Here is a 25,310-nt window from a genome sequence, read left to right on the forward strand (position 1 = left end):
TGGTGGTTTCCAAAAAACCTACAATACCCTCTATGAGTTCAAGGCATGATAGAAAGCAGGAAGGGGAGACTTAATTATGCTAATATGATTACTTTTACTGTCCATGTTTTTCTCCCTAACAAAGTTCATGTCCATATCAAGAGGGAGCTTGTTGGAAAAAATCTAATCCATGACAATATAGCTTGAACCAATAGTGTTTAGCAATATAGCAAATATACACATACTAAAAATCCGACTAACCATACAAATTTTAAAATAAAAATTTTAAAAAAAAGGATGATGATGAGAAGGAGCACATATCAAATAGAAGAATGAAGTACGACTTTGTTGTGACTTCATGCCATGAGCATAGACTTTCATGGACCGACACAAGTGACCCTATCCTGGACCCAGATTGCTAGGAATGGTATTATCAAGGGCAGCTAAGTATTCCTCCTTTTCAGACCCACTCATGCTATTTTTATGCACCACTAGGGGAGAGATGTTGTGGAGCCACCTTTGTGGATTGGTTTTACCTATAGTTACATCCCCCCTTGCACCATGCCTTATCTATAGCCATCACATGTTGTACGCAACATCCTACTTATGTTGGCAATGTAGAACTTATTTTGGGTGCTATAGGACAGGACTATCATAGTCCATTACGAGAGACACCACAACGAAAAAATCACGATAGTGTACGTTCCCCAGTGGGAGGACCCCAACAAGATAGAACTCCACAGGAACAGCTTGTAGAGTAGTGGAGGAGGGTAAGAACTTATCGACTTACACCATCAATTATGGCATATATGTTTCCACTTCCTTGTCCCTTCTTGGGTATAGTGGGTGATTTCTTAGACAACTTAGCTCACAATAGCTACTTAGCTAACTTACCTATAGTACCTATGCCATATCACAAATGAGGATGCACGCACACCATTACCTAGTAGACTAGAGGATGTATATACATATATGTATATATATATATATATATATATATATCGATATCTATATATAGATATATCTATATATATATAGATGTCTATATATATATATATATATATATATCTATATCTATATATCTATATAGATAATATATCTATATATATATTTATTTATTTATATATATAGATATATATATATATAGATAATATAGATATATATATATCTATATATATATATATATATATATATATATATATATATCTATATATCTATATATCTATATCTATATATATATATATATATGGGGCACACCCTAGTGAGGGGAGAAATCAACCTAGTGAATGAAGAAGTAGAGCATGCTTATGAACTATGGTTATCTAATGATGAGCTTACTAGATGAGTACGATTTACAAGTTATTGAGGTGGTGTCATGTAGACCAAATCCAAATTTACATGTAGTGGACGTGCATCCTCAATATGGATAGGATTTTCCTCTTGCCTAAGTGTATTCTAACCCATCCTCACCTTTTGCTATTTGTTTTGACCTTTTTTATGATTCTCCATTTAGTATTTTTTTTTTAATTTCTTGTTTGCATTGTTAGGTATCTGGTCTATCAATTTTCTAGTTATTACTTGGATAACCATTTAGGCTTTGGTCCTAGTTCAATCTTCCCTGAGATTGATCGTAGAGTATGCCAAAGGATTATGCTAAGTACTCCACCTTCCTTAGTATGCCCTCTTTAGTTAGAATAGAGCCTCCTAGGTGAATTGTGAAAGTGAAAGGGTAGTTTCTTTAAAATAAAAATAAAAACAAAAACAAAAACAACAAAAAAACCCCACAAGAAGATAACCATGACCGTGTGCGATCTAGGTAGGACTTTTGGCTCTTAGTGATGGAGCCTTGGGACTGTAGCCTTGATCTCCATGGGACGGGGTCTTGTGGCTAAAAACCTATCAATAAAGGGCTTTAAAAAACATAACAAACACCTAGCGGTTCTTAGATACTCTTATATGAGGTCTCGGTTCTTAGATACTTTTGTATGAGGTCTTTGGACCATTGCTTGGGTCTCTATAGGGTGGTGCCCTACTTTTATATTTTTAGAATAAAAATAAACCCTTATAATGATCACCTAGCAGTTTCATTTATGAGGCTAGAGAATAGCTAGGATGGTTTCACCAAAGTGGTAGTGTGTTGAGACTAAGGTCATAACCCGAGGTATGCGTTTTGCTCAATCTTAGTTTGGATTGAATCTGGAACAAACTTAATATTACCCTTGTCTTAACCAAAAAATTTGACTAGTCGTAAATAAATTTGATTAGTCGTAAATAAATTTGACTAGTCGTAAATAAATTTGATTAGTCGTAAATAAATTTGACTAGTCGTAACCAAAAAATTTGACTAGTCGTAAATATATTTTTTCACTGCTTGATTGTTGGTGTTTGCATTATGCTTAAATGCGTGGTAGCATGTTGCCTTGTAGACCTTCTAGGACCTCCAACATTTCATGCATCTAGCAATATTCTCGACCAATCTTCATTGAGATATTTTGAGAAAAGAATATGTATCAGGAAGGGGGCCATGTTAACCCTCATTGGACACCTCTCCAGTGTCATTGTATGTTTTATGTGTGCGATCACCACTTGTCTATGAAAGGCGTGCTACGGGATTAATTATGGAGATTGTATTCTTAAATTAAGTATTTGCACAACCCTAGATGGCTGTGGATAGCCATGGACCTATGTTTTAGGTATGGTCCCCCAAGGTGCGAAGGCTGGGGGGGCCAAGATAAGGGTCATTTTGTAGTCTCACCACTCATACTCTTATGATAATTCAATAGAGTGCTCTTCTTCTCTACTCTCCTATGCTATTGCTCTCTATCTGTCACACCTCTCTCTTCCTCCCCTCTCTCTCTCTCTCTCTCTCTCTCTCTCTCTCTCTCTCGCTCTCTCTGTCACAATAGGTGTGTAGATGAGGAGTGCTTTAGGAATACAAAACATTATTTTTCTCTCTTTAGGAACTAACAAAACTATTAAAAATGCCATCTAATGTCCCCTATATCTCTATCTGTCACACCTCTCTCTTCCTCCCCTCTCTCTCTCTCTCTCTCTCTCTCTCTCTCTCTCTCTCATGATACACTTCACAACTCTCTCTCTCTCTCTCTGTGTCACGGTAGGTGTGTAGATGAGGAGTGCAACATGTATACACTTGATAAGTAATAATAAGTAATGATGCACTTGTTGCGGTTGTCTCACGTTCGATAATGTATTGCATGATGTTGAGTTCAGTAATATTGTTTGATATTCCGTTTTTGTTTGATCATTGATAAGTAATGATACACTTGTTGCGGTTGTCTCACGTTTGATGATGTATTGGATGATATTGATTTCACTAATATTATTTGATATTCCGTTTTTGTTTGATCATTGATAAGTAATGATACACTTGTTGCTATTCTCTCACGTTTGATGATGTATTGCTTGATGTTGATTTCAATAATGTTGTTTAATATTCTGTTTTTGTTGTGTTTAGTGATATTTGCTAGATTTACAAAGACGACCAACATGCTTTCCCCTGGACCTTCAGAAGAGTATCACCAAGCGAGCTGCCATTATAGTATGGGAAAATAGTGATCCAAGGAGATTCTTTTGTGAAGGCAATACACCTGACAATTGATGGGTGTAGAACCTGCATGCCCTGCTCTGCCTGGAAGCTCTCAAACTTGGCGCTGCCTTCTCCTTTGTAGTGCTTTCCGCAAAAGTAATGTGCTCTGGCAAAAATGATATACCTCTAACTGTATACTCTTTTACTATGCTAAAAACACCAGAGCCTATTGTTCGCCCTTCGAGTAGAGTCTCGTGTGGGACGCTAATGAGGTGTGTGCACATAGAATTGTAGATTGTACGATTAATGGCACCTGTCCCACTCGCATCTGCCTCGCTGGACGTTACAGCGACGTCGTGCTTGTGGGTTTAAAAGGCATTACCAGTTATGTACCGATTTGATAGCTGTGCAGCAACAACCAGGGCTCTACCCATTATACGGACACCATGATGTCCCTCGTATTTTTCTTTCAATCCTCGGAGGATGCTAATGGTATCAGGCACACTAGGCTCTGCTACAAAGACCTGAAACAAGGAGTAACAGTATTACAAAACTCATTTCCTATTTGCAATCACATACAACCCAAAAAACCAATGTGAGATTTCAAATAACATACATGAATAGTTCATTGCATCTTCAGCAAGAACTCTCCAGTACATACCTGTTGAAAACGTCTTTCAAAAGCTGCATCCTTCTCCACATATTTGCGGTACTCTTCTAGGGTCGTCGCTCCAATACATCGTAACTGTCCTCTAGCAAGCATTGGTTTGAACAAGTTTGCTGCATCCATAGATCCTTCTGTGCGTCCTGGAGTAACAGCAACATGTGTTAATGATCCCGAAAAAAACAATCCACGCAATAAATGAACTATATTAAGCAAATGGCAGACATTCCACCATGGTCTTTACCTGCTCCAAGCACGAGATGGATTTCATCAATAAAGAGGATCACTTTCCCTTCTGCCTCCTCTACCTCTTTGAGGACAGCCTTCAGTCGTTCTTCAAACTCACCACGGTACTTTGCACCAGCAATCAAGGCACCCATGTCCAAGGCTACTACTCGTACATCAGACAGATTACTGCAAAACAATGGCAGTTTAGATGTTCTGTGAGACCTGATTTCTACACTATCTGGTGACTTGCTATCAATATTTTAACATAAGGTCTACATAGACAGTAATGTAGAGCAAAAAGACAAAATCAGCTAAATGTTTTTATGTCAGAAGACGTGCCAAGGCAGAAATGGCTGGATATGGCATAGCAAGGGCAAACACAGATGTAAGGTATTGATGGCAAACAGAAAGTCCTACAGATGTCGCATTGTAAGTGTGGGGGATGGATGGCGAAGAGAAAAATCTACAGATGTGGCATTGTAAGAACTCATGTGCAGTACACATGCGGGATGTATGTCGCAGTTGCCAGAACAAGCATTCAGTAAAAACACAAGATTATTGGACACATTCGTGAGTGAATGCACATGTGAAAGAGTACCTCGGCACAGAGCGTAAAATCGTTCTACGAGCAATTCGCATTGAAGCAGTCACATCACAGTGTCATAATGTGCAGATGACGTCGTCAAAAAGATCAATGAGTCTGAGATACTCATGCAAGATCTATTAGAGCAGATATGAGAAAATGCACAGCGTCGACTTCGAAGCGGAGGCAACGCTGAGTTGCTTGATAGACAAAAGATAGCAGACTTCAACCATCAACATATAACACGAACTATTTTGGGAAGCATGCATGTAGCATGCAATGATCTTAGAGATGCTGCCCCGCCTGAAGCTAATATGCATCGTCTACAGTTATAGGACACTGTATGGAGCAAGCAAAGAGCCAAGAGCAAGCGCATGAAGGCGCTGGATGCAGAGTCACTCCCCAAAAGAGTGCGCATTGCCCAGACGGAAGCTGCATAGCCTCCAAATTATCCGTCAATAACACCGCATAGTCTTCGAAAAACTCTTTGTCGAGCCATACCGCTTCATGGGTTCCTCGGTCCTAAAACTTCATGAGGAACTGTCATAGTCTTCGGCCTGAGCCATGCTTGAAATGGTTAAGAAGGATTTGTTCTGGAACCATAACTTCTGCTTCATCAACAATGTCTGGTTTCGCTTCGTCTTTGACCCCTAAAGGGATTGGATGGCTTTAACCAACTGACGTGAAATACATTGTGCATAGTCCAACTCGGAGGTAGCTTTAACTGCATAGACACCTCATTAATCTTTTTCCTGATGGGAAAACGTCCGAAGCTCCTGAAAGACAACTTTGGGCATCGTTTGCCCACATGTTTCAATCTTTGCTTCATAATCCGAAGATAAACCCAATCCCCTTCCGAAAACTTCATATCCCTTTGGTCTTTATTCGAGTGTAGGCCTCTTGCGCTTTAGCCAATCTGTCTTTTACTGACTCTAAAATCTCCTGGTAAGACTCCGCCACCCTGTTCGCTTTAGGTACTGAAGAAAGGTCTTGGACAACAATGACTGGAAAGGTCTTCCAAATGCTGCCTCATATGGAGTCCTGCCAATAGGTGAAGAAAAAGAATCATCCAAAACAGCTTGAATCAAAGGCAAATATGATTCCCACTTACCTTGCTGATCGTGGACATAACACTTCAGCACATCAAAGGCCAATTGGTTGTATATCTCTGTTTGGCCGTCTGTCTGTGGGTGGAATGCACTGGAAAAATTCAACATAGTATCTTTGGCCAGTGCAAACCTCAAAGTCACGCCTCATCTTTGGCCAATAGTATTGCCGTTCCAATTTCTCGAGAGTCGAATTCATGTCCCTATGACCACTTGTAATGGCGTTATGGGCATCGTGGAGAAGAGCTGCCCTGAACGCATTCATGACACACAGTTGGCCTTTGTAGAAAAGCCAACCATCGCGTATCAGAAAGTGGCATGGTCCTGTGGCATCCACCAATGCTTGTTCCCACTGTGTACCAAATTCCTTGAAATCCGCGTACGTGTGCTTTATGTCATCCAATCCTGTACAAACAAGATCAAGTCTAGTGGTTTGAATTGTAGACACTTGTCCCTTCTTGCTCAAAGCGTCGGCCACTGGATTGGCCTTTCCTGGAAGGTACTCAATCATACCACTGAATTGCTGGAATATCTGACTCCAGCGGTGTTGTCGATCACTCCATTGTGCACTTGGCATTGTCTGAATCTAGTGTAATGCCTGATGGTCAGTGCGAACCTCGAAGTCACAGCCATACAGAAAATGTTTCCAATGTTTCAAGGCCTGTATAACTGCTAGGAGTTCACGATCATAGACTGAGTAGTTCTTCTCGGCGGGCAGCAACTTACAAGACATGTAAGCTACTGGATGACCATTCTATTGCAATACACCTCCAATTACGATGTTACTCGCATCGGTGATCACCTGAAATGGGTCGTCCCACGAGGCAAGTGCTAAACAAGGCGCTTCTGACAAACCACCTTGAGGTTCTGGAATGCCTTCAATGCTCGTGGAGTCATTCGAATCTTTTGCCTTCTCGTCTTCACTCCCTTCAGTAGATCGATGAGATCTGCCGAGAGATCAGAAAACTTGTCGATGTGGGTGAAGTATGACTGGCATATACCCACAAAGGTTCTAATGTCATAGGCTGTCTGAGGTACTTCCCAGTTGACAATCTTGGCCACTTTAGCCGGATCAAGTCAAATGCCTTCAGCATTAATTATATATCCTAGGTAATGCACCTGGAACAGATAAAATTCCAACTTCTTTTCATTGACGTAGAGCTCGTTGCTTTCCAGCAACTTAAGGACTTTCTCCACATCAATGTCATGCTGCTCAACCGTAGCTGAAAATACCAGTATGTAATCCAAAAATATGAACACACACTTTCTAATCAAGTCCCGGAAAACACGCATCATCATGCGGTTAAATGTAGCTGGGCCATTCGTCAAGCCAAATGGCATGACCACAAATTCATAGTGGGCCCGTTCCCTATGGAAGGCTGTCTTGGGGATGTCCCCCTCCACAATCCGCACCTGGTGGTATGCACTCTTTAAATCCAGTTTCGAGAACACCTTTGCTCCATTTAGCCTCTCGAGAATATAGTCAATTCGAGGCATCGGGAATCTGCTCTTGATAGTTAGCTTGTTGAGTGCACGATAATCCACACACATAAACGGGAAGACCCATCTTTCTTCTTGACAAATAAGATCGGTGTTGCAAATGGTGACACGCTGGGGCGGATGAAGCCAGATTGCAACAATTCTTGGAGTTGGCGGTCCAAATCCGATTCCATTGCCTTAGAAAGGCCATACGGAAACTTGCTCGGGGGTTCTGAGCCTGGGAGGAGGTCAATCTCCTGGTCCTCTGGTCTGGACGGGGGGGAGCTGGGGAGGGAGACTGTCCAAAAGAAAAATCTTCCGGAACTTTTCATGGAGAACCGAGTACTTCTCGGAAGCACTGGCCACCGTCTGGTGGGTTGTCTAGATGTAAATCATCGCAAACTCTGCGCCTTTCCTCATTGCTCGCTTAGCCTACAACAAGTGGCTTATGAGCGAAAAGTTCGGAATTCCTAGCTCACACTGAATGGTCACTGGGGCGTTTGACACATTCCGATTGATCTGGAACATGCACTTGACATCAGGAAGAAACTTGTGAAACCACTGAATACCCAAAATTATGTCTGCTCCTGCAAGAGGGGCAACCATAAAATCACGTTCAAACTCTATGCCCTGAATCACTAACTTAGCACCTAGAGCTTTATACTTGACGCTCGTTGTCATGCCTGTGCTAAAACCCTCAACCTATTTGTCCATCGAAGTCAGCTCGAAACGAGCACGCCTAGCGGCCTGTTTCGTGACCACATCCTCCATGCTACCGCTGTCAAACAAGACAACGACTCTCTGGCCACCTATGTAGCCAAAGGACTTGAGTAATTCGTTGCGCTCATACTCCTGGTCATGGGCACCCTTCTGCTTATCTTCGAGCTCTCGGCTAATAATTGCCCCAAGTGAAACACTGGGGTTTGAAGAACTAAGCTTTTTAAAGTTAAATGTACATGAGATGAATGTGTTTTAGTCGTAATGATTGTTTGTGAAAATTTTGTGCCTTGTATTATTGTAACTGCAAGTCATCATACTCCATTGCCTGTAATTTTACAGGGCGTCACCTTCCAGATAAAGCCATAGATCTTGTCGATGAAGCATGTGCAAATGTGCGCGTACAACTTGATAGTCAACCAGAGGAAATAGATACTTTGGAACGCAAAAGGATCCAACTGGAAGTAGAATTACATGCTCTAGAGAAGGAGAAGGATAAAGCTAGTAAAGCAAGACTGCTTGAAGTAAGCTATGCGCGGTTCAATATTTTCTGTCTAATAGTCTGCTTGACAATCAAATTTTTTTTGGTTTCGCTCAGTTGCAAATGATGACTTTTTGGTGGTGTAAATGTAGGTTCGATCTGAACTTGATGATTTGAGAGACAAGCTGCAACCATTGAAAATGAAACACCAGAAGGAGAAAGAGAGAGTTGATGAGATAAGGCGTCTCAAAAAGAAGAGAGAAGAATTGTTGTTCACGCTGCAAGAAGCTGAGAGGAGAATGGACCTCGCAAGAGTTGCAGACCTTCGGTATGGTGCTCTTCAAGACATTGAAGGGACCATTCAGAAAATGGAGGCTGGTATGGATGAAAATAATATGCTCACCGAGACTGTGGGACCTGATCAAATAGCTGAGGTAGGATTTCTCTGCCATACTCGGTCAGTGGCTCACAACTTCTCTTCAGGTTAAATGTTTTGATGTCATTGCTAAACTCTTCTCAACTTGTATCTGCAGGTAGTAAGCAGGTGGACAGGTATTCCTGTTACTCGCCTTGGACAAAATGAGAAACAGCGTTTGATCGGTCTGGCTGACCGGCTGCACCAGCGTGTGGTGGGCCAAGATGAAGCAGTACAGGCAGTTTCTGAAGCTGTGCTCAGATCGAGAGCAGGGTTAGGGCGGCCTCAGCAGCCTGTAGCTGGTTCCTTCTTGTTCTTAGGACCTACCGGAGTTGGGAAAACCGAGCTAGCCAAGGCTCTTGCGGAACAACTATTTGACAATGAGAACCAGCTTGTGAGGATTGACATGTCTGAATATATGGAGCAGCATTCAGTAGCAAGACTTATTGGAGCTCCACCAGGGTATGTTCAGTTGTCATTCTTAAACTCTTTTGTGTTAACCTCCTTTGTATAACAAGTAGAGATTTAGTTGATATCATCATACAGTTCAGGTTGTCAAAGGTACTAGCTTTGTATGTTGTCTTAACACCTCAAGTAGTAAATGTCCAGGGGTTAGATAGAATAAACATATTACTTTTGGTACAATAGTGGGTATCTGATGTTGATTTCGCTGTTAATAACTGTTACAGTTACGTTGGCCATGAAGAAGGTGGACAATTGACTGAAGCTGTGAGGCGTAGGCCATATAGTGTGGTGTTGTTTGATGAAGTAGAAAAGGCACATCCTGCAGTATTCAATACCTTGCTGCAGATGCTAGATGATGGGCGCTTAACTGATGGGCAAGGCCGCACTGTAAGCTTCTCTGATACAGTGGTAATCCTGACATCAAATCTTGGTGCTGAGCATCTACTTGCCGGGATGCATGGACAACAAAGCATGATGGTGGCAAAGGAGAAAGTGATGCTTGAGGTGTGGTTTTGCCCCTTATACCCTGAAAGTTGGAATTTGACTACTGTCATACTGGTGGTTTTGCCCCTTTAAACCCGGAAAGTTGGAATTTGACTACTGTCAATCCTTAATCTTGCAGGTTCGCAGACATTTCAGACCGGAGTTGTTAAACAGACTGGATGAAATTGTTGTTTTCGAACCTCTTTCTCTTGAACAACTGTGCAAGGTTGCACGTTTGCAGATGAGAGATGTTGCTCTTCGTCTTGCAGACAGAGGAGTTGCATTGGCTGTAACTGATTCGGCATTGGATCTAGTTCTTTCTGAAGCTTATGATCCGGTGAGCTTTACTTTTTATGTTATCTTTCTCGGTTCAAGGGTACTCCAAATGCCATGCATGTCTAAAATTACACAATCTGAACGAAGAACTTACGCACAAGATGCCATGGTTCATTGAGCAGGTATATGGTGCAAGGCCTCTTCGTCGATGGTTGGAGCACAGGGTGGTGACACAGCTCTCACGGATGCTGATCAATGATGAAATAGATGAAAATTCCACAGTTTACATAGATGTGCAACCTGGCAGGAAAGAGCTTAGCTACCGAGTGGATAAAACAGGTGGACTTGTTGATGGTATGACTGGTCAGAAATCTGATGTCCTAATAGAAATCCCAGATGGCAGATTGGGGCCACATTCTACAAAAAAGTTGAGGATCGAAGAGATGGATAGTGACGATGATATGCAGGATTGATTTTGCTGTCTAACTTGGATGGAAGATGGAAATAAGAGGACAGTGTGATGAATACACTCCAACTTGCTGTGGAAATTTGGAGTCGATTGGCCCAAGTGCTTTTTTTTTTTTTTTTGGAGAGCGATATTGTAGTGGTTTTTGGATTTAAAAAAAACTTATTTTGATTCCAATGTTGTGACTATGATACTGTGGTATATGTATATATGTCTCTCTTTTTCTGCCCCAACAAGAGTCAGCCTCCCTATAGCAGGGAGGTATCCTTAGTAAACATTGACATCGCATGCACATCAATGAGATTCTCAGACGCTTGTGCAGCTTCTATATCTGGATGTATTCAACTCATGCAATACACTATCCCTATCCCCCCTACACTTTTGAGGAGGGTTGCCAAAATAAAAAGTTATACATGTAAATTAATTAAATTAACTTTCTAAAGAAGGGGGCTAGGCTGAAAATTTTCCCTTTAAAAAAAAAGGGCAGAAAGACTAAAATAGAGAGAGTTTTATATCATTGGTATGCTGATTTAATATCATTAATATGTTGTACATAACCACCGCCTTAAAGACTACAAGCTCTCTTTGTCTCTGAGAGTCTCTCTCTCTAGTCATGCATGGCATTTATGTTTAATCAACTCGAGTATAGGTTGCCTCGGTAGATTTCACAAAAATTCCATACTTTTGACAATCATAAGCACGGTTGTAGACATAACATACGCAGAGATGCATTTGTGTGCCAGCTCATGCACAAGAGCTTGAGGACTAAGTGGCATCAATCATCACTCTTGGTGAGTGAAAAGTGTGCATCACCCATCAATCCCTACACTAGTCACATGAAACGGCCGTTTCAGCCCCTAGAAACGTGTTTCTCTGTTTCAGGACCTCGTTCATTTCCATGGCCATTTCTTGTTTCCCAAGTGGTGTAGTCACAAGAAACAATTGTTTTCACCCCTAGAAACTTGTTTCCCTATTACGGTTCCTCAAGCGTTTTTGTTCCCGTAGGCTTAACTTGGAAAAATGTGTGCATCACCCGTCACACCCTACACCATAGTCACAAGAAACGGCCGTTTCAAGACCTCGTTTGTTTCCATGGCCGTTTCTTGTTTCCCAAGTGGTGTATTCAAAGGAAACAACTATTTTCATCTCTAGAAAACTTGTTTCCCTGTTTCGATTCCTCAAATGTTTCCGTTCCCGTTTCTCATTTTTGGTGACTGCGGTACAGCCATGCATGCCTAACTAAGCTAGCATTACATGTGCATGATTACAATTCATCTGGGATCAATAGGACTTTACCGAATTCCTTGGAACTGCTGTGGATCTTGACATCATATTCCTGTCCTATTCTTAAGGGAGAGAAGGATGGGAAGTTTGACTATCTTCATAACTAAAAGGATTTTCACTTGCAGCATAGTGTAGCAGATCAGCAGGAAAAACCCTTTAATTCCTTCCCAGCAAGAAGAGATGGTTGAGTGTGCGCCTCAAGATGGAGGATGAGTCACTATTTGGTCAGCGTGAGGCGCCTTTGCTTCTTTTAATATTGAGACGAGCAGCATCAGCAGGTACTTGAATTTGATCACTGAATTAAGAGAAATTCTTATTTGACTATACCAGTTTGGACAGAAAAACGTGGAGGAGCTCCATTTGCAGAGATTCAGCCGTTAATCTAAGGTCGAACTGTACTGCTGAAACTTTTGAGAGCTTGGCCGTACTGTTTTTTTCACAGTCGGAAGAAAAACAGAACTCGGCCACAATTACAGAGATTGATCTTGATCGTCCAAAAGGAAACGATCTCGGCCGCCTCTGTTGATGAGATCTTGGCCGTCCATTACAAGACGATCTTGGCCGTCTGAGGTGCCGACAGCACGTCCGTTTTGCAGAGGGTTGAGCAGGCCGATGGCTATTAGGATAGGAGAATGCAAGAGTTATACCAGTTTGCACCTCAAGCCACTCTTGGTAGAGTAACTCTCTCTTGTGGACAGTTAGGGTCCTCAACCTTGCCTCCTTTGCTGTCACTACAAAGGAGCTTTGAAAATAGGTGGGGAGCAAAGAGAGAGAGAGCTATGGAAAGCTCAACCTCCACTTCGATGCCATGGTGAGTGAAAGCATGAGAGAGTAGACAAGAGAAGGAGAGAGGGAGAAGAGAAATACATAAGCATGTATACAACAAAGAAGAAGAAAAATGTATACAACTTCAATCACATGAGCAAGAAGACTCAAACTCAATTGTGAGAATGGCATTGTGTATTTTCTCATCGGTCAAAATATCTTATATACAATACTCATTTGTATAGTGCCCAGCTAGTTTAGGCTCATTTCTTATAGCCTAAATGTATATCACCGCTAGCATTACACAAGTTGTAAGCTCAGTATCTGTGTCATAGCCACTTTAGAGTACTAGAGTTATGGCATTGTTATAACGTCACAGCTTATGTAGACAGGTTCACACTATGGATCGACCTTTGTAAGTTACCGTCGTAGGAGAGTACTTTTCCATATAGTATATACTATTATCTCTTTATGTTACTTGTTATAGAGAATAGAAGAAGATAGAAGAAAGTTAAGTCATCCATCTCTCTCTTGTGTCTTGCTTAATCTCTTGTGTGTGTGTGTGTGTGTGTGTGTGTTTACTTGCAAGGAACTCAAGCTCTTCCTCTCCCCTACATTCTCTTTATGCTGGAAGGCAGGGAGAATGTTGGAAAAAATTGGCAATAATTGGCTAGGTGCAAAAGGAATAGTGGAAAATGAGAGGGGGCCTCTGTTTTTATAGTATTTTACTTTGGAATATATGTATGTAGCGTGCATTTACAAGCCATTCTTGGAAATGTGCATACACAGAGTGATGTGTACGTGTGTGTTCAAAACTCCGAACATGCATGCATAGATGGAAACATGCGTAAACATATGTGAATGTGCATGTGCAAATGTGAACATGCATACACAACTTGAACATGGTTTTTTTTTCTGGTGGAGTGCTTGAGGTGGTGGTATTCTATCATGAGCATTCAAGGCGATGGAGTACTTGAGGTGGTGGAGTTCTATCATGAGCATTCAAGGTCTTTTTTTTGGGTGGAGAGCCTGAGGTGGTGGTATTCTATCATGACCATTCAAGGCGATGGATTGTACCATGGGCTAGGTTTTCACCCGCCACGGCCTCCCTATTCCAAGATATACTAAGAAGCCCAGTGATTAGAGAGCCAAGTGTTTGCATTCTGGTTGACTCTCCATCCCTCTGCTTCCTGCTATTTCTTTTACTTCTTTGCTCCTTCTCACTGCTTTCCTCCACTCTTTTTAGTGCTTTCTTTGACATTTTTCATGATTTTTTCCGATGGGTTCCCCTCTTCATCAAGGGTGAGGTATCTATGGCCTACTTGTTGGGGCTTGGTAGTAGTAGTAGGGAAATTTGTGGTGCAGGGCTCTCTACTACGACATGATAGGTGCTAAGTGTGAGTTGGAAGGAATATCATGTCCCAGGTATGTTTAGAGATGGTCCTAAGGCTCTATGAATTGGTGCTGAGTGGAAGGAATATCATGTCCCAGGTATGTTTAGAGATGGTCCTAGGGCTCTATGAATTGGTCAATTTTTTTCCTTAACCTTTGTAAGATTTGCATTAAGAGTTTTTGTGTTGCTGCAAACCTTGGGTTGCCAATTCCATCGGTCCTTGGTGCTTTATATTGTGATTGAAGAGGTTGGGGGAATGCTTCTGTTACCTTCGTAGTAAAACTCTTATTCCAGTAGAAGTGTGTCAAGAACCCACCATGTTTGGGGAGCACATTTTTGTGGAGGGTATCTTGCTCGAAGGGGCGTTGTGGGTCTATAGTACTTTGGGGAGCCAGAGGTGTTTCTGCTCAGCATAATAGCCCTGGTCCTCCAACAACTCCATTTTAACGAACCATATTTTTGGTTTGGGGTTGAGGTTCGATGTTTTGGTATATGGTACGTCGGTGGTGGCATGGATTTGACTTGCTTATGCAGGACCTTCCTCTTGGGCACCCAAATCTTTTGCTTCCCTTCATAATAACTTTGTGCTTGGAGCAATACTTTTCGTACCCACCACTTGTCACCCTTCCCATGGAAACATTGTTGTTGGGGACTGAGGGGTGTTCCTGATTCTACAAGGTTAGATATGCTAGAAAAAGTGACGTTAGTGGGGTTAGTTTTTAGAAAGACATCCAGGGGGGTACTTGACGGTGAAGGTTGATCCTGTTGTGCTCAGGTGACGTTTGTAATGGAGATTGGTCATGCACCCCTACAATCAAGTGTAGGATAGGTCTCTTTTAAGTGGCTTGACTAGGGTGTGGGGTACCTTTTGAGGTTTGCTAGGTGCGAGTACTTCTTTGATGGGAGAATGGTTCTTTGGTGTTGAAGTTAGACAAGAAATGGCCTCCTCATTTTTCATTACCTCCCCAACAGTTGGTTGCAAGGTAGAAGTTTGCAAGTCGAAGTCTATTCGGCATTGATTGTGCCCCATCCATCCTCGTCTGAGGAGTACATCTTCACACATGGTACCTACAAGCATAACATAAAACTTCCCTTCCAAGGGGTTATTTCCAATGTAAAATATAGCAGTGAATGATCCGATGCATGAGGTTTTGAATGTGTCTACTCCTTCAACTCACACATTTGTGGATGTCAACAAATGGTTGTGACATCGTATACCAAGTTGCATGGGACATGAGGTTATGGCTAGCACCCATTTCAACCAGTGCAAGGGCTTGTGTTCTAGGCCAGTCTTTGTGGTCATACCCAGCTAGATTTTGGTGGGCTTCACCTCCTATTGCTCCTCTTTCCAGGTTAACAACTTGGGCCATGTTTATCGAAATGTGGCGGTTGCATATTTTTTCTTGTCTTGCCTTGGCTTCTTGCTAGGCCTCTCATTTTAGTGCGACTTTTTTTATTTTCACTTCTTTATATATATATATAATTTGTTCAAGGAATTTGTAGTTAGAGGACCATAATAGCATCTAAGTTTGCTACCATTGAAGAATCCTTGCACTTCTACACCGTTAAGTGTTTCAATGCGTGCAGATCCATGCAAGGTGAGTTCCCACACAAGGAATGATCTTATCCATGCACCTCAGTTTTTCGACTATCATTCCGTAGAAATAGCACGCAATCTAGTTTCTTCCCAGCATTCAAGTTCAAACAATTGGTCGATCAGTACATTCCCTGATAACCTTTTCTTGATTTTAATTCTTAAGCTTGGTACTAAGATTTCCATGGGCATGACAGTGTTTATTTCGTATGTCAAGTTAAAAGATATTATGTGGATGGCTACTTTGTACACTATTCTGTAAGCCCAAAGAGTAGTTGTTGATAACTTTTGTTCCGTGTCATTGCATGAGTCTTTCATCATAGTCTTGTTCAAGATAGCACAGATAATCTTATTGGTGCTTTGGAGTACTTTGGTTTCATTTGATAGCTCCTATGCATTGATGGCCCTTCCATAATGGAAATCATGTGCTTGACCACCTTCGAAGGTGAGGGTGCATACAACACCATATTTTCCTTAGTTCTCGAGTAGCCTGTACAGCCATAACTGAAGGTGAGGGTGCATATAACACCATATTTTACTGAGTTTCTGAGTAGGCTATACATCTAGAACTGAGAGAGAACCCACCAACTACTATCATATGTGTGGGAGTACAGCTGATTTACAACCGTTTGTACAACCAGCAAGCGGCCAACTTGGAGTCGGCTAGCAGAAGCAAAGCATGGTTGTCGGTCAACCTGTAGATGACCAACAAAGAACAACATAGAGGAGAGAGAAGATAGTAACTATTGGTCCAACTTCTTTAAGCAAGCAGTAAGACGGCAAGAAAAATTTTGATGTCGGCCTTATTCACTTAAGCGCATGCTTTATAAAGGACAATCCTTCCTTCTTTTAATAGAGTCGAGACCAACTCCCTCTTTTTGTTCCTTTTTACCAAAAGTGGCCTTGGCTGCCAAGATTATCCCTCTTTTGCTTTTCTTGACTTGTAGCCCAAGCTTGTATCTAGGCACCTTCTTCTAACCAAGGATCCATGCCCAAACCACCCAATGTGTTTGGCCAAACTTTAATGATGTCTGAACACATTGACTTATAAACCTTATAAGTCACATAAATGATTTGAATCCCGTGACACATGCTTTGTGACCATATTTTAGGCCAATCCTTACATGTGAATGCTTCAGCTTCCTTCTATGAAAAATCCCCGTTCTCACCTTGGTTCTATTCTATGTGCAGGCTTGCCCCAAAACACTGATCAAGGCTAGTGAAGGGAAGAAATGGTGACATTGACCTAGGATGCAATCATAGGAATTAGGATGTTGAGAGAAGTTCATCACCACAAAAATGAGTGGTGAAAACTTAGGCCAAAAGTTTTAATTCTCAGATTTCACAATAACCCTGTGGGTTTTGCTATGGCTTCATCAACAAGCTTAACTATTAGAGGCTAGTAGTGTGTTAAGTGATGGTTGCTCTCCCACTTTTCCCAGCACTACCTAGTAATGATGCTGACCCCAGCCCCTCCATCTAAGATGGTGGTGACTTGGCTATCCTTATATATTACTACATGTAGGATAGCATTCATGTCATCACTTTCAAAGTAGTGGCCTAGCTTCGCCACCACCAGTACCTTTGGAAAGGTGTGATGAACTACCTCTCCCATCGTAGGTTTGTCATTCTCTAACTCATCTAAGGAGTCTTGAATCGGTTTTTCTTCCATTCCTACTTTCAACTTTCCATCCATCTAATCCTTCAAGTCCTTTCATAGGCTTGGACTTCCTTGAAGTAAGGAGCTAACAAAAATTTGCACTCGGGAGGAGGAAAGGAAGGTGGTGAGTCCAGCTATGTCTCTAGGTGTTTGTTCACATAGTTTTCAAGGCCGGTAATGGTGTATGGAATGTGTATAGAATGTGTATAGTCTCCTTTGAGTGTGGTACTACTCTATGATCATCAGCCAAGAGTTTGGAGGCCATGGCCTCAAAGCTTTTGTCCTCATCTCGTAATTTCTATTGTGAGTTTTCTTGGGTCATGGGACAGATTAGTTCTTTCCATGGTTTTCTCTTACGCAAGATCAAACTAGTCTTTGCATTAGCATTCTCTCCAATAGTGGGCACTACTTGAGGTTTAGCCTCCATTTGTGCTTGGCATGCTCTTACCAACAATTTCTAGGCTACTTTGAGCTTGCTTTTTTCCTCAATAGGATTGGGATATTTGCCAGCTTTTTAGGCATATTGCTAGGGTCTATGACTAGTTCCTCCATATCTCTAGCAAGTTGGGGATTCAATTCTTTCTCTCAAGAGGATGAAGAGACGTTGCAAAATTGTGTCCTCACCTAATCCCTCTTGAATTGTCACTCGCTCTTCACCTTATCCTATTTTATTAGTTATTTATCTTTTGGTTTTAGGGGAAACTCTAGCATGTTCCGAGACGTCATTGAGCTAGTAGGTACTCATGCCAACTTACGCGCCCTTTGAGTATGTGGGAATCTGCTTGTTTGACTTCATGAGCAATGGCTCTCTTCCTAGGCTGCATTCTAGTCACAACATTCAAGGGAATCGTTTGTAACAACCATCCCTGATGCTTAGCAAATTAAGGCTTGTACTTGATTTGTGCTCATGGACTGGACCTGGATTGGATACTCTTAATGGGAAATCCTTGTGTACATGTGGTCAATACCACATCCTGTGCAGAGTAAAGGCTATGGGTTGGTCGTTGTGGGCTAATGGACACTTTGCCACGCCCAATGAGGTCCCTTGCATTGATAGCACTATAATGACATACAAGATCCTAGGGCACAGATGTCCCTCCTCCTATTTGATTATACTACTATATATAGAGTAGACACTATAGCCATCTTGAACATAGTGGCTTAGGATTTAACTTGTAGAGCTCCGAGCCTCTAGTGTTTCTAGGTAGTTAGGATCCCCTCCTATTCCTTCTTCCTCCCCCTCAACAATTTCCGTACATCATGGTCGTTTGGTTCATAGGAGGGTCACTATGGGAATGGGTGGTTATTGTGGTAATACTAGGGCGGTAGGGGTAGTTTGGAACTCTTAGAACTCCTCTTTGGGGCACATACTTCCCTGGGCAAAACACTGAGGGGTGTAGGCTAGCTTACCTCCTAACCGTATGTATGCTTTGAACTACCCTCGAGTATGGGGCTAAGGTTTGACTCCCACAGATCCATGCCAATTTGTCCCATAGACATATTTTACATGCCGATCTATGCTCTGCCACATGCATGGCCAAAGTCTTTGCTCGAACTCTAATCAATAGTGAGGTTATGACAATAATACCACTGTTTCACTTATATATTGCGCACTACTACTATAAACAACCATATTGTTATAAATAGCTAGTACACATGGATTTATTAATAATAACCTTAACCACAAGTATCAACATGCTTTTTCTTAATCCTAAAGCTCCTCTAATCCTCCTAAATTAGACCATTAATCTCAAAGATTAGCACTAGGTACGTAACATACTACAAGGAGTATGCTGAACACTCCTTGAGACATTTTGATAGGTTTTTAGTTAAAACCAACTATTTCAAAGAGAAGGGGATGTCATTAGTTGATCCATGCAAAGACTTGTTTTATAGATAGCTCATCGAGTATGTTCTTAACACATGTCTATGTTTACTTAAGAGATTCACATGGGAACCATGGGTATGAATGTCTATATATATACCTAGATGAATCCAAGAACATGCCCAAATTCCCCTTTTAGGAACGTGCATGTTATATACTCATGGTAGTCAACCCACAAGACTATATAACGATCAACTCCATTGTGCATGGTATGGACTAAATACTACTGACATCCCCACTAACGTCATCAATGCCCAATAGTGAGTATGGATGTCTATACAGATGCCATGTTGTGAATGGGCACCTACATAGGGGTTTCATACCAATGTTTGGATCCATTGGATCTATAATGTTTCACCATACAAGACTCAAAGATGAAAATAACAATGATTAATACATTGTGCATAAATTGTTTGACACATGCCAGCACGCGTGGAACATGTATTTTGATGTGGACATGGCTTGGTTTTATTGTTGTGGTTGTCCATGAGCCTAGGTACCCCATGGACAAGTGTGCATGACTTTGTGTGTCTCCTAGAAACCTTGTATTTTAAGGTTTTTGTGTCCTAAAGTGTTATAACACGTACACACTATTTTTAATGAAAGCCAAAAAAAAACTTAATAAAACCAAGGTAAAAATGGTGACCCGCCACCTAGTCAAATGGAGAAAATTTATGCCTGAATGTGGGGAGAGGACTAACATCTACCCGACCAAGTGCTTTCCCCGTGTGCCAATGTTTGGAAAAGGTGTGCCTCAGGTTAACTTCCGGCCACCTGAAAATTGGAAATGGCCGTTAGATTCAGTGAGTTCACCAGAGCAATTTTCCGTTTGGATCGAGGATGGAGAAAACCCCTGCCCGATAATATTCCTTTAAGTCATCTAGAACTTTCTAAAATAAAACAAATAGTAATAACCATGCCACATATTATGCATGCCCTGATGGAAGGCCTAGTGGCAGCACATTTGGCAGGAATTGTACGTATCGATCTACATCCATTCAATGTAGTGTTGGATTTTACAAAAGAGTTGAAGCCACACGTAGGTATTATTGATTGGGGATTACTGCTGAGAGTGCCCAAAAAACAGGTGTCTCTCAATTTTGTATTTGAAGAAGACAAGAACCCTGAGAAGGTGGCACAGGCGATCTCCTACGCAGATAGAGAGCGAAATAAACGGCCGTGGATAGCCTCGAAAATTTATGATCCGTTTTTGGCAGATGCATACACTCCTGCATCTGATGTTTTTGCTTTAGGGTATTTATTACAAATTTTATATGACTTTTGGCAGAAAGTACAAGAGTTGTGGATAGACAATAGTTCCTATAACAAAGTTACCATGGATACTATTATTTATAGAGTCAAAAATTGGATGTGTCTGCCTAATCGCGAGATGAGCAAAAATCTGTTTTGCAAGTAGTAGAATTTTTTAGATCACTAAATACTGACCCAACGAGGACACAACATCCTCTTGTAGAGCTATCAGTGTCATTCACCCCAATTTTGTAATGATACAATATCAGGAGATTAAGTTTCAAGAATGGCTCTTTGTTTGTCTCTCTTCAAAATTTGATATATGCCCATTGTTTGATATATTATCTCATTGAGTCTTTGCAATATCTCTCTCCTCTTGTGGTGTTTAAGTTTATGTTTTCTCTTCAAAATTTGATGTGCGCGCATTGTTTGAAGTATTTTTTGAGTCAAGTGGATATTTCTCATTGAGTCTTTGCAATACATATCTCATCTCGTGGTGTTAAACTTTAAGTTTTTGAGGGTAATGGTCAATTTATCTTACGTTGATCTTTACAGTTCATTAAAATCCTAAAGTCATTTACATTCATGCAGATATGGTAGAAGCGCAAGCAAACGAGCATCAAGAGTTAGCCAAGAAGGCATATGAACGAATGAAGGCCCTTGCACATGGACTGACAGCCCGCGAAGCTACAAGAACAGCATGCAGGTTGTCAAAATGGATAAATCCTACTTATGCCCAATGGAAAGACATAAATAAACGCGTAACCACAGAGATGATAAAGGAAATATGGCCATGTCCAGATGGCGAGATTAAGAAGGAAAGATGGAAGGTTTCGCGTTGCACTCATAATGATATCGAAATTAATGCCGAGTGCATTTTCCTGGAGGTGTACAGTCATCCTCTCCATAATGCCGATGCTCCACTCTATTTTGCTAAGATGCTATATGCACAATTTATCCTAGAAACTCCAGTGGACTTTGTCTCTAGAGAGGCCACTGTCAACACCCACGACATACGTGAAGAGACAGTGACATTCACAAGGGAGGAACTTGCTCTCATGGTGGAGGGCGCTGGATTGGAGTTAAACAAGGTCAAAGAAAGCTTAGGGGCACAGCTAGCAGAGAAGGAGAAAGAAGCTGTACGATTATCTCAAGTGTCAACTCCTCCCCCTGCCAATAGAGGGATTCAAGAGCAGCTCACAAAGATCAGCCAAGATGTACAGACCATCTCTTCACGTATAGCTCCTGTGCGCCAAGGGAACCACATCTCTCATTTTTTGATACATCCCGATCTTGTGGGAGTTTCTACTGAGGCTACTAGTTCCTCCACCCCCCAATGTCCTGTATGTTACAAAGTATTCGGTGGGTGGAGCGGCCAGTATATACTACCCTGTGGACACTACTACCACTTAATATGTTTAGTGAGGCAAATGCAAAATATTTCCACATGTGCATTCTGCAGTGTCCCAATAAATCAAGGTATTTATACAATGTTCAGCATGGCTAGCAAATATAAACCACCAAGACCTTTAGATGTAACTCCTAGTGCAATTCGTAATTTATTTCAAGATGAAAGCTAAGAAAGACATATATCCTACTTTTGTATTGATAATTTCTCCAAATACAATCATTTGTACAAGTACTTTTTATGAAATTAATGAAATGACTTCTTCCTCTATGTCAATATCTTGCTCCAAAATTCTTTCACCGTTTACCCTCTCGTCTGCTAAATTAAGCTCATCTAAGTCAATGTCCAAATTGTCTTCTATCTCAAGAGTAGTGCATGACGTGCGTCCAACATCAAAGTTCTCGTCTACTATATCATCACAATCGTACATCCATCTGGGCATATCTTCTCCATACTCTTCGCTTTCAATGTCTCGCAAGATCTTTTCATTGCAATACATGTAAACAAGTTTATCTGCTTGATCTGCAAGAAGTCGATTGCGAATAGTACTGTGAATATATTTATACATGCTCCAGTTTCTTTCTGAGCCTGAGTTTGAAGAGCACTGACTTAGAACCTTCATCGCAAGAAGGTTGCGCAATAAAGCATAATGCTCACCACCATTCATCATCCACCACTTCCATGCAGGTTGCTCTTTAGCCATTTGTTGAACAAGGGAGTTGGAAAATAAACCCTCTTTCAATCAAAATGAGGTCACCTCCTTTATGCACTTTACACGATCATCAACATTATTATAAAAAGTGTTTATTACCACTTTATAAAAATCTTGCACCACCTCAACGTTGGACATCAAATCCATATTCCAATATTCAGGATCTAACATGTAAGCAGCAGTGTGTAGTGGTGAATGCGCTCCAATCCATCTAGCATGAAAGTACTTCAATAGGACTTTTCTTTGTCTATACTGGAGAATGGTACACGCCATTGCTTTTCCACCACTGAATGCTCTAATTTCTCAGGACACTCCAAACTCCGCTGGACAGTCCACCATTGCATCCATGCTTTCCCAAGATTAGGCGCTCTTTGATCAAGACTTCGTACAACATTACATAACAGGCATCATTACATGGTATGCATCCATCACATTGTTCCACCAACTTCTTCTTGTAAGCGCTGCCTTCAAGACTTTGATTTTCTCTTTCAATTTTTTAAGTTGGGTTCTCTCCCAGTCATGAAATGCCATGCATGTAAATGTTTCGCAAACTGCATCTTTATTTCGAAGAAGAGACTCAAAAGTGTAAAAGTGAGTGCAAAACCTAGTCTCCGCTGGAAGCTTTAACATAACTGACATGCGAGGTCGAAAAATATCTAACACTCTCTGTCTCTTGATTGAGCATGAATCTCACAAGCTGGCGAGCAGTGTCGACAATTGAGGCAAACCATTTGGTATCATCACTTTTATACCAATCTTTCAATACAAGATTCAAACTATGAGTATTACAGCCTATCAGAAAAACATGTGGATAGTGTCGCTTTAGGATTTTGGATGCATTCTTGCAATTCTTTGCATTGTCCATGATGATTTGGACTACATTTTTGGCACCCACTTCCTCTATCTCACAGAGCCAATGACTTGAGCAATGTAAGCCCTAGTTTTGATTGAACCAGCAGAATCCATGGCACGAATGAAAGTCTCACCTCTAGGTGAAATAACCATTATATTAATTAATGGTTTTCTTTGTACATTAGACCATCCATCACTTACTACATCCAGAAAGCTCTATATTGCTAAGAATTATTCTTTGTACACGTTCTTTTACTTGCGCATAACATTTCTCTAATAGATCATTTCGCATAGCATGGTACGTAGGCGGTGAAAACCCTGGTCCAAACTCACTAATTTTCTTCCATGGTCTCTTCCAATGCTCACTGTCCACCATCATCATAGCACTCCCAGAAAAGTAAATCGCTTCAGCAAGGGCGAGTTGTGCATCATCGAGCCGACCTTGACGTAGGCTTTCTTGCAATGAAGTTTGATGCATGGGTATATTTCCTACGTCAAAGTTCTGCTTGCAGGAAGATGCAGTGGGTAGATTACTTTCTGGTTGCACATTGACGTTCGGAGTACAAGCACGCGATGTAGCGGGAGTTTGATGATTAGAACAACAGTGTTCTTGCTGCCTTGACACATTAACGGTAGGAGTGTAATGTTTTCTTGAATCTTTCTTTTGAATTTCTTCTCTCATGCATTTGGCCACTACAGGTGCAGAGGGGTGGGTACATGACTTTTTCTTCGGTCCGCCTAAAAAGTGTTCTCTTAGTCGAGGCGCCCCACCTGATTTCTGCGTGGCATAGCTTATACTCCCAATCTATGAATCGATCACCAACGTTAATTGCATATTGCCACTCTATCCCAGGTGCCTTTTTTTTCCTACTATTTGGAATTTGGACTCTATTGGAGGTATCACTGGATCCAACATTGTCCTCCATCTCAACAAATAACCTATTCAACCAAGCATATAACAATGAATACACAAATAAAAAAACAACAAAGTCACTCACGTATTACGAAACATACATTAGCAGACAAACTACTTCAAAACTATCTTGACAAACACAAAAGATCATCACATAACACAAAACTACTTCGAAACTATCTTACAAGGTCTGACTATAAAACTACTTCGAAACTATCATGCACATTGTACGCCGAATGAAGGATGCCTTTTGTACCCAATTAAGGATACTTTACACAATCAAATGCTTGCCCAATACTCTAGTATAGGACAATAGACCTTCTCTAACATTCACAAAAAAAATCAAAGATCTATGCTTGCCCAATACTCTAGTATAGGACAATAGACCCTTGTCTACTCTAAACTATATCAAGTATCAAGAACCAATACAAGCCCCTAAGCAAGACTCTTGGCTCCATCAAACCATTCATAAAGCAGAATGAGGTAGATTACCTACGTAGCTCAAATGCAAAGCTGAATGACTCCAACTTTGTCCCTAAATCTCCGCAAGTATTAGCTACGAACCACACCCTGCCCCCAATTCAAAGAACTAAGGACAAGTGGCTCAATAGCCTTAGGAGTGCCTACAAGGAAAGACGACAACCCCTAAGATAAGGACGTTCTTCCCAAGAGGACACTTCTAGCAACTCGAGAGTTCTACAAGT

At 41.2% G+C, this 25,310-nt stretch overlaps 2 protein-coding genes across 2 annotated transcripts; one reads left to right on the top strand and one right to left on the bottom strand.

The window, feature by feature from the left end:
* Positions 1-3,891: 3,891 nt before the first annotated feature.
* LOC147602660 (chaperone protein ClpB1-like) lies at positions 3,892-4,987 on the bottom strand. Its single transcript, XM_086797741.1, has 3 exons — positions 4,435-4,987; positions 4,188-4,333; positions 3,892-4,050 (listed from the first exon to the last, which is right to left on the bottom strand). The coding sequence occupies exons 1-3, from the start codon at positions 4,568-4,570 to the stop codon at positions 3,895-3,897; spliced, it is 438 nt and encodes a 145-aa protein (XP_086653867.1). The 5' UTR covers positions 4,571-4,987; the 3' UTR covers positions 3,892-3,894.
* A 3,609-nt stretch (positions 4,988-8,596) lies between these two features.
* LOC147602661 (chaperone protein ClpB1-like) lies at positions 8,597-11,217 on the top strand (the record flags this gene model as incomplete). The annotated part of the gene is made up of 6 exons (XM_086797677.1): positions 8,597-8,827; positions 8,937-9,218; positions 9,318-9,661; positions 9,889-10,168; positions 10,287-10,484; positions 10,606-11,217. Coding segments are annotated over 6 exons (1,626 nt in total), but the record flags the coding sequence as incomplete, so codon positions are not given.
* Between the last annotated feature and the right edge of the window lie 14,093 nt (positions 11,218-25,310).

Source organism: Cibotium barometz, chromosome 66 (genome assembly GCF_041138505.1).
Source record: "Cibotium barometz isolate CiBa-2024 chromosome 66, ASM4113850v1, whole genome shotgun sequence".
In the NCBI taxonomy this organism is placed as follows: domain Eukaryota; kingdom Viridiplantae; phylum Streptophyta; class Polypodiopsida; order Cyatheales; family Cibotiaceae; genus Cibotium; species Cibotium barometz.

Coding starts and splice junctions, on each gene's coding strand:
- LOC147602660 (XM_086797741.1), bottom strand. CDS start 4,570: ATGGGTGCCTTGATTGCTGGTGCAAAGTACCGTGGTGAGTTTGAAGAA. Junction 4,334..4,434: donor CCATCTCGTGCTTGGAGCAG/GTAAAGACCATG, acceptor CTGTTACTCCAG/GACGCACAGAAGGATCTATG. Junction 4,051..4,187: donor TTGAAAGACGTTTTCAACAG/GTATGTACTGGA, acceptor TCCTTGTTTCAG/GTCTTTGTAGCAGAGCCTAG.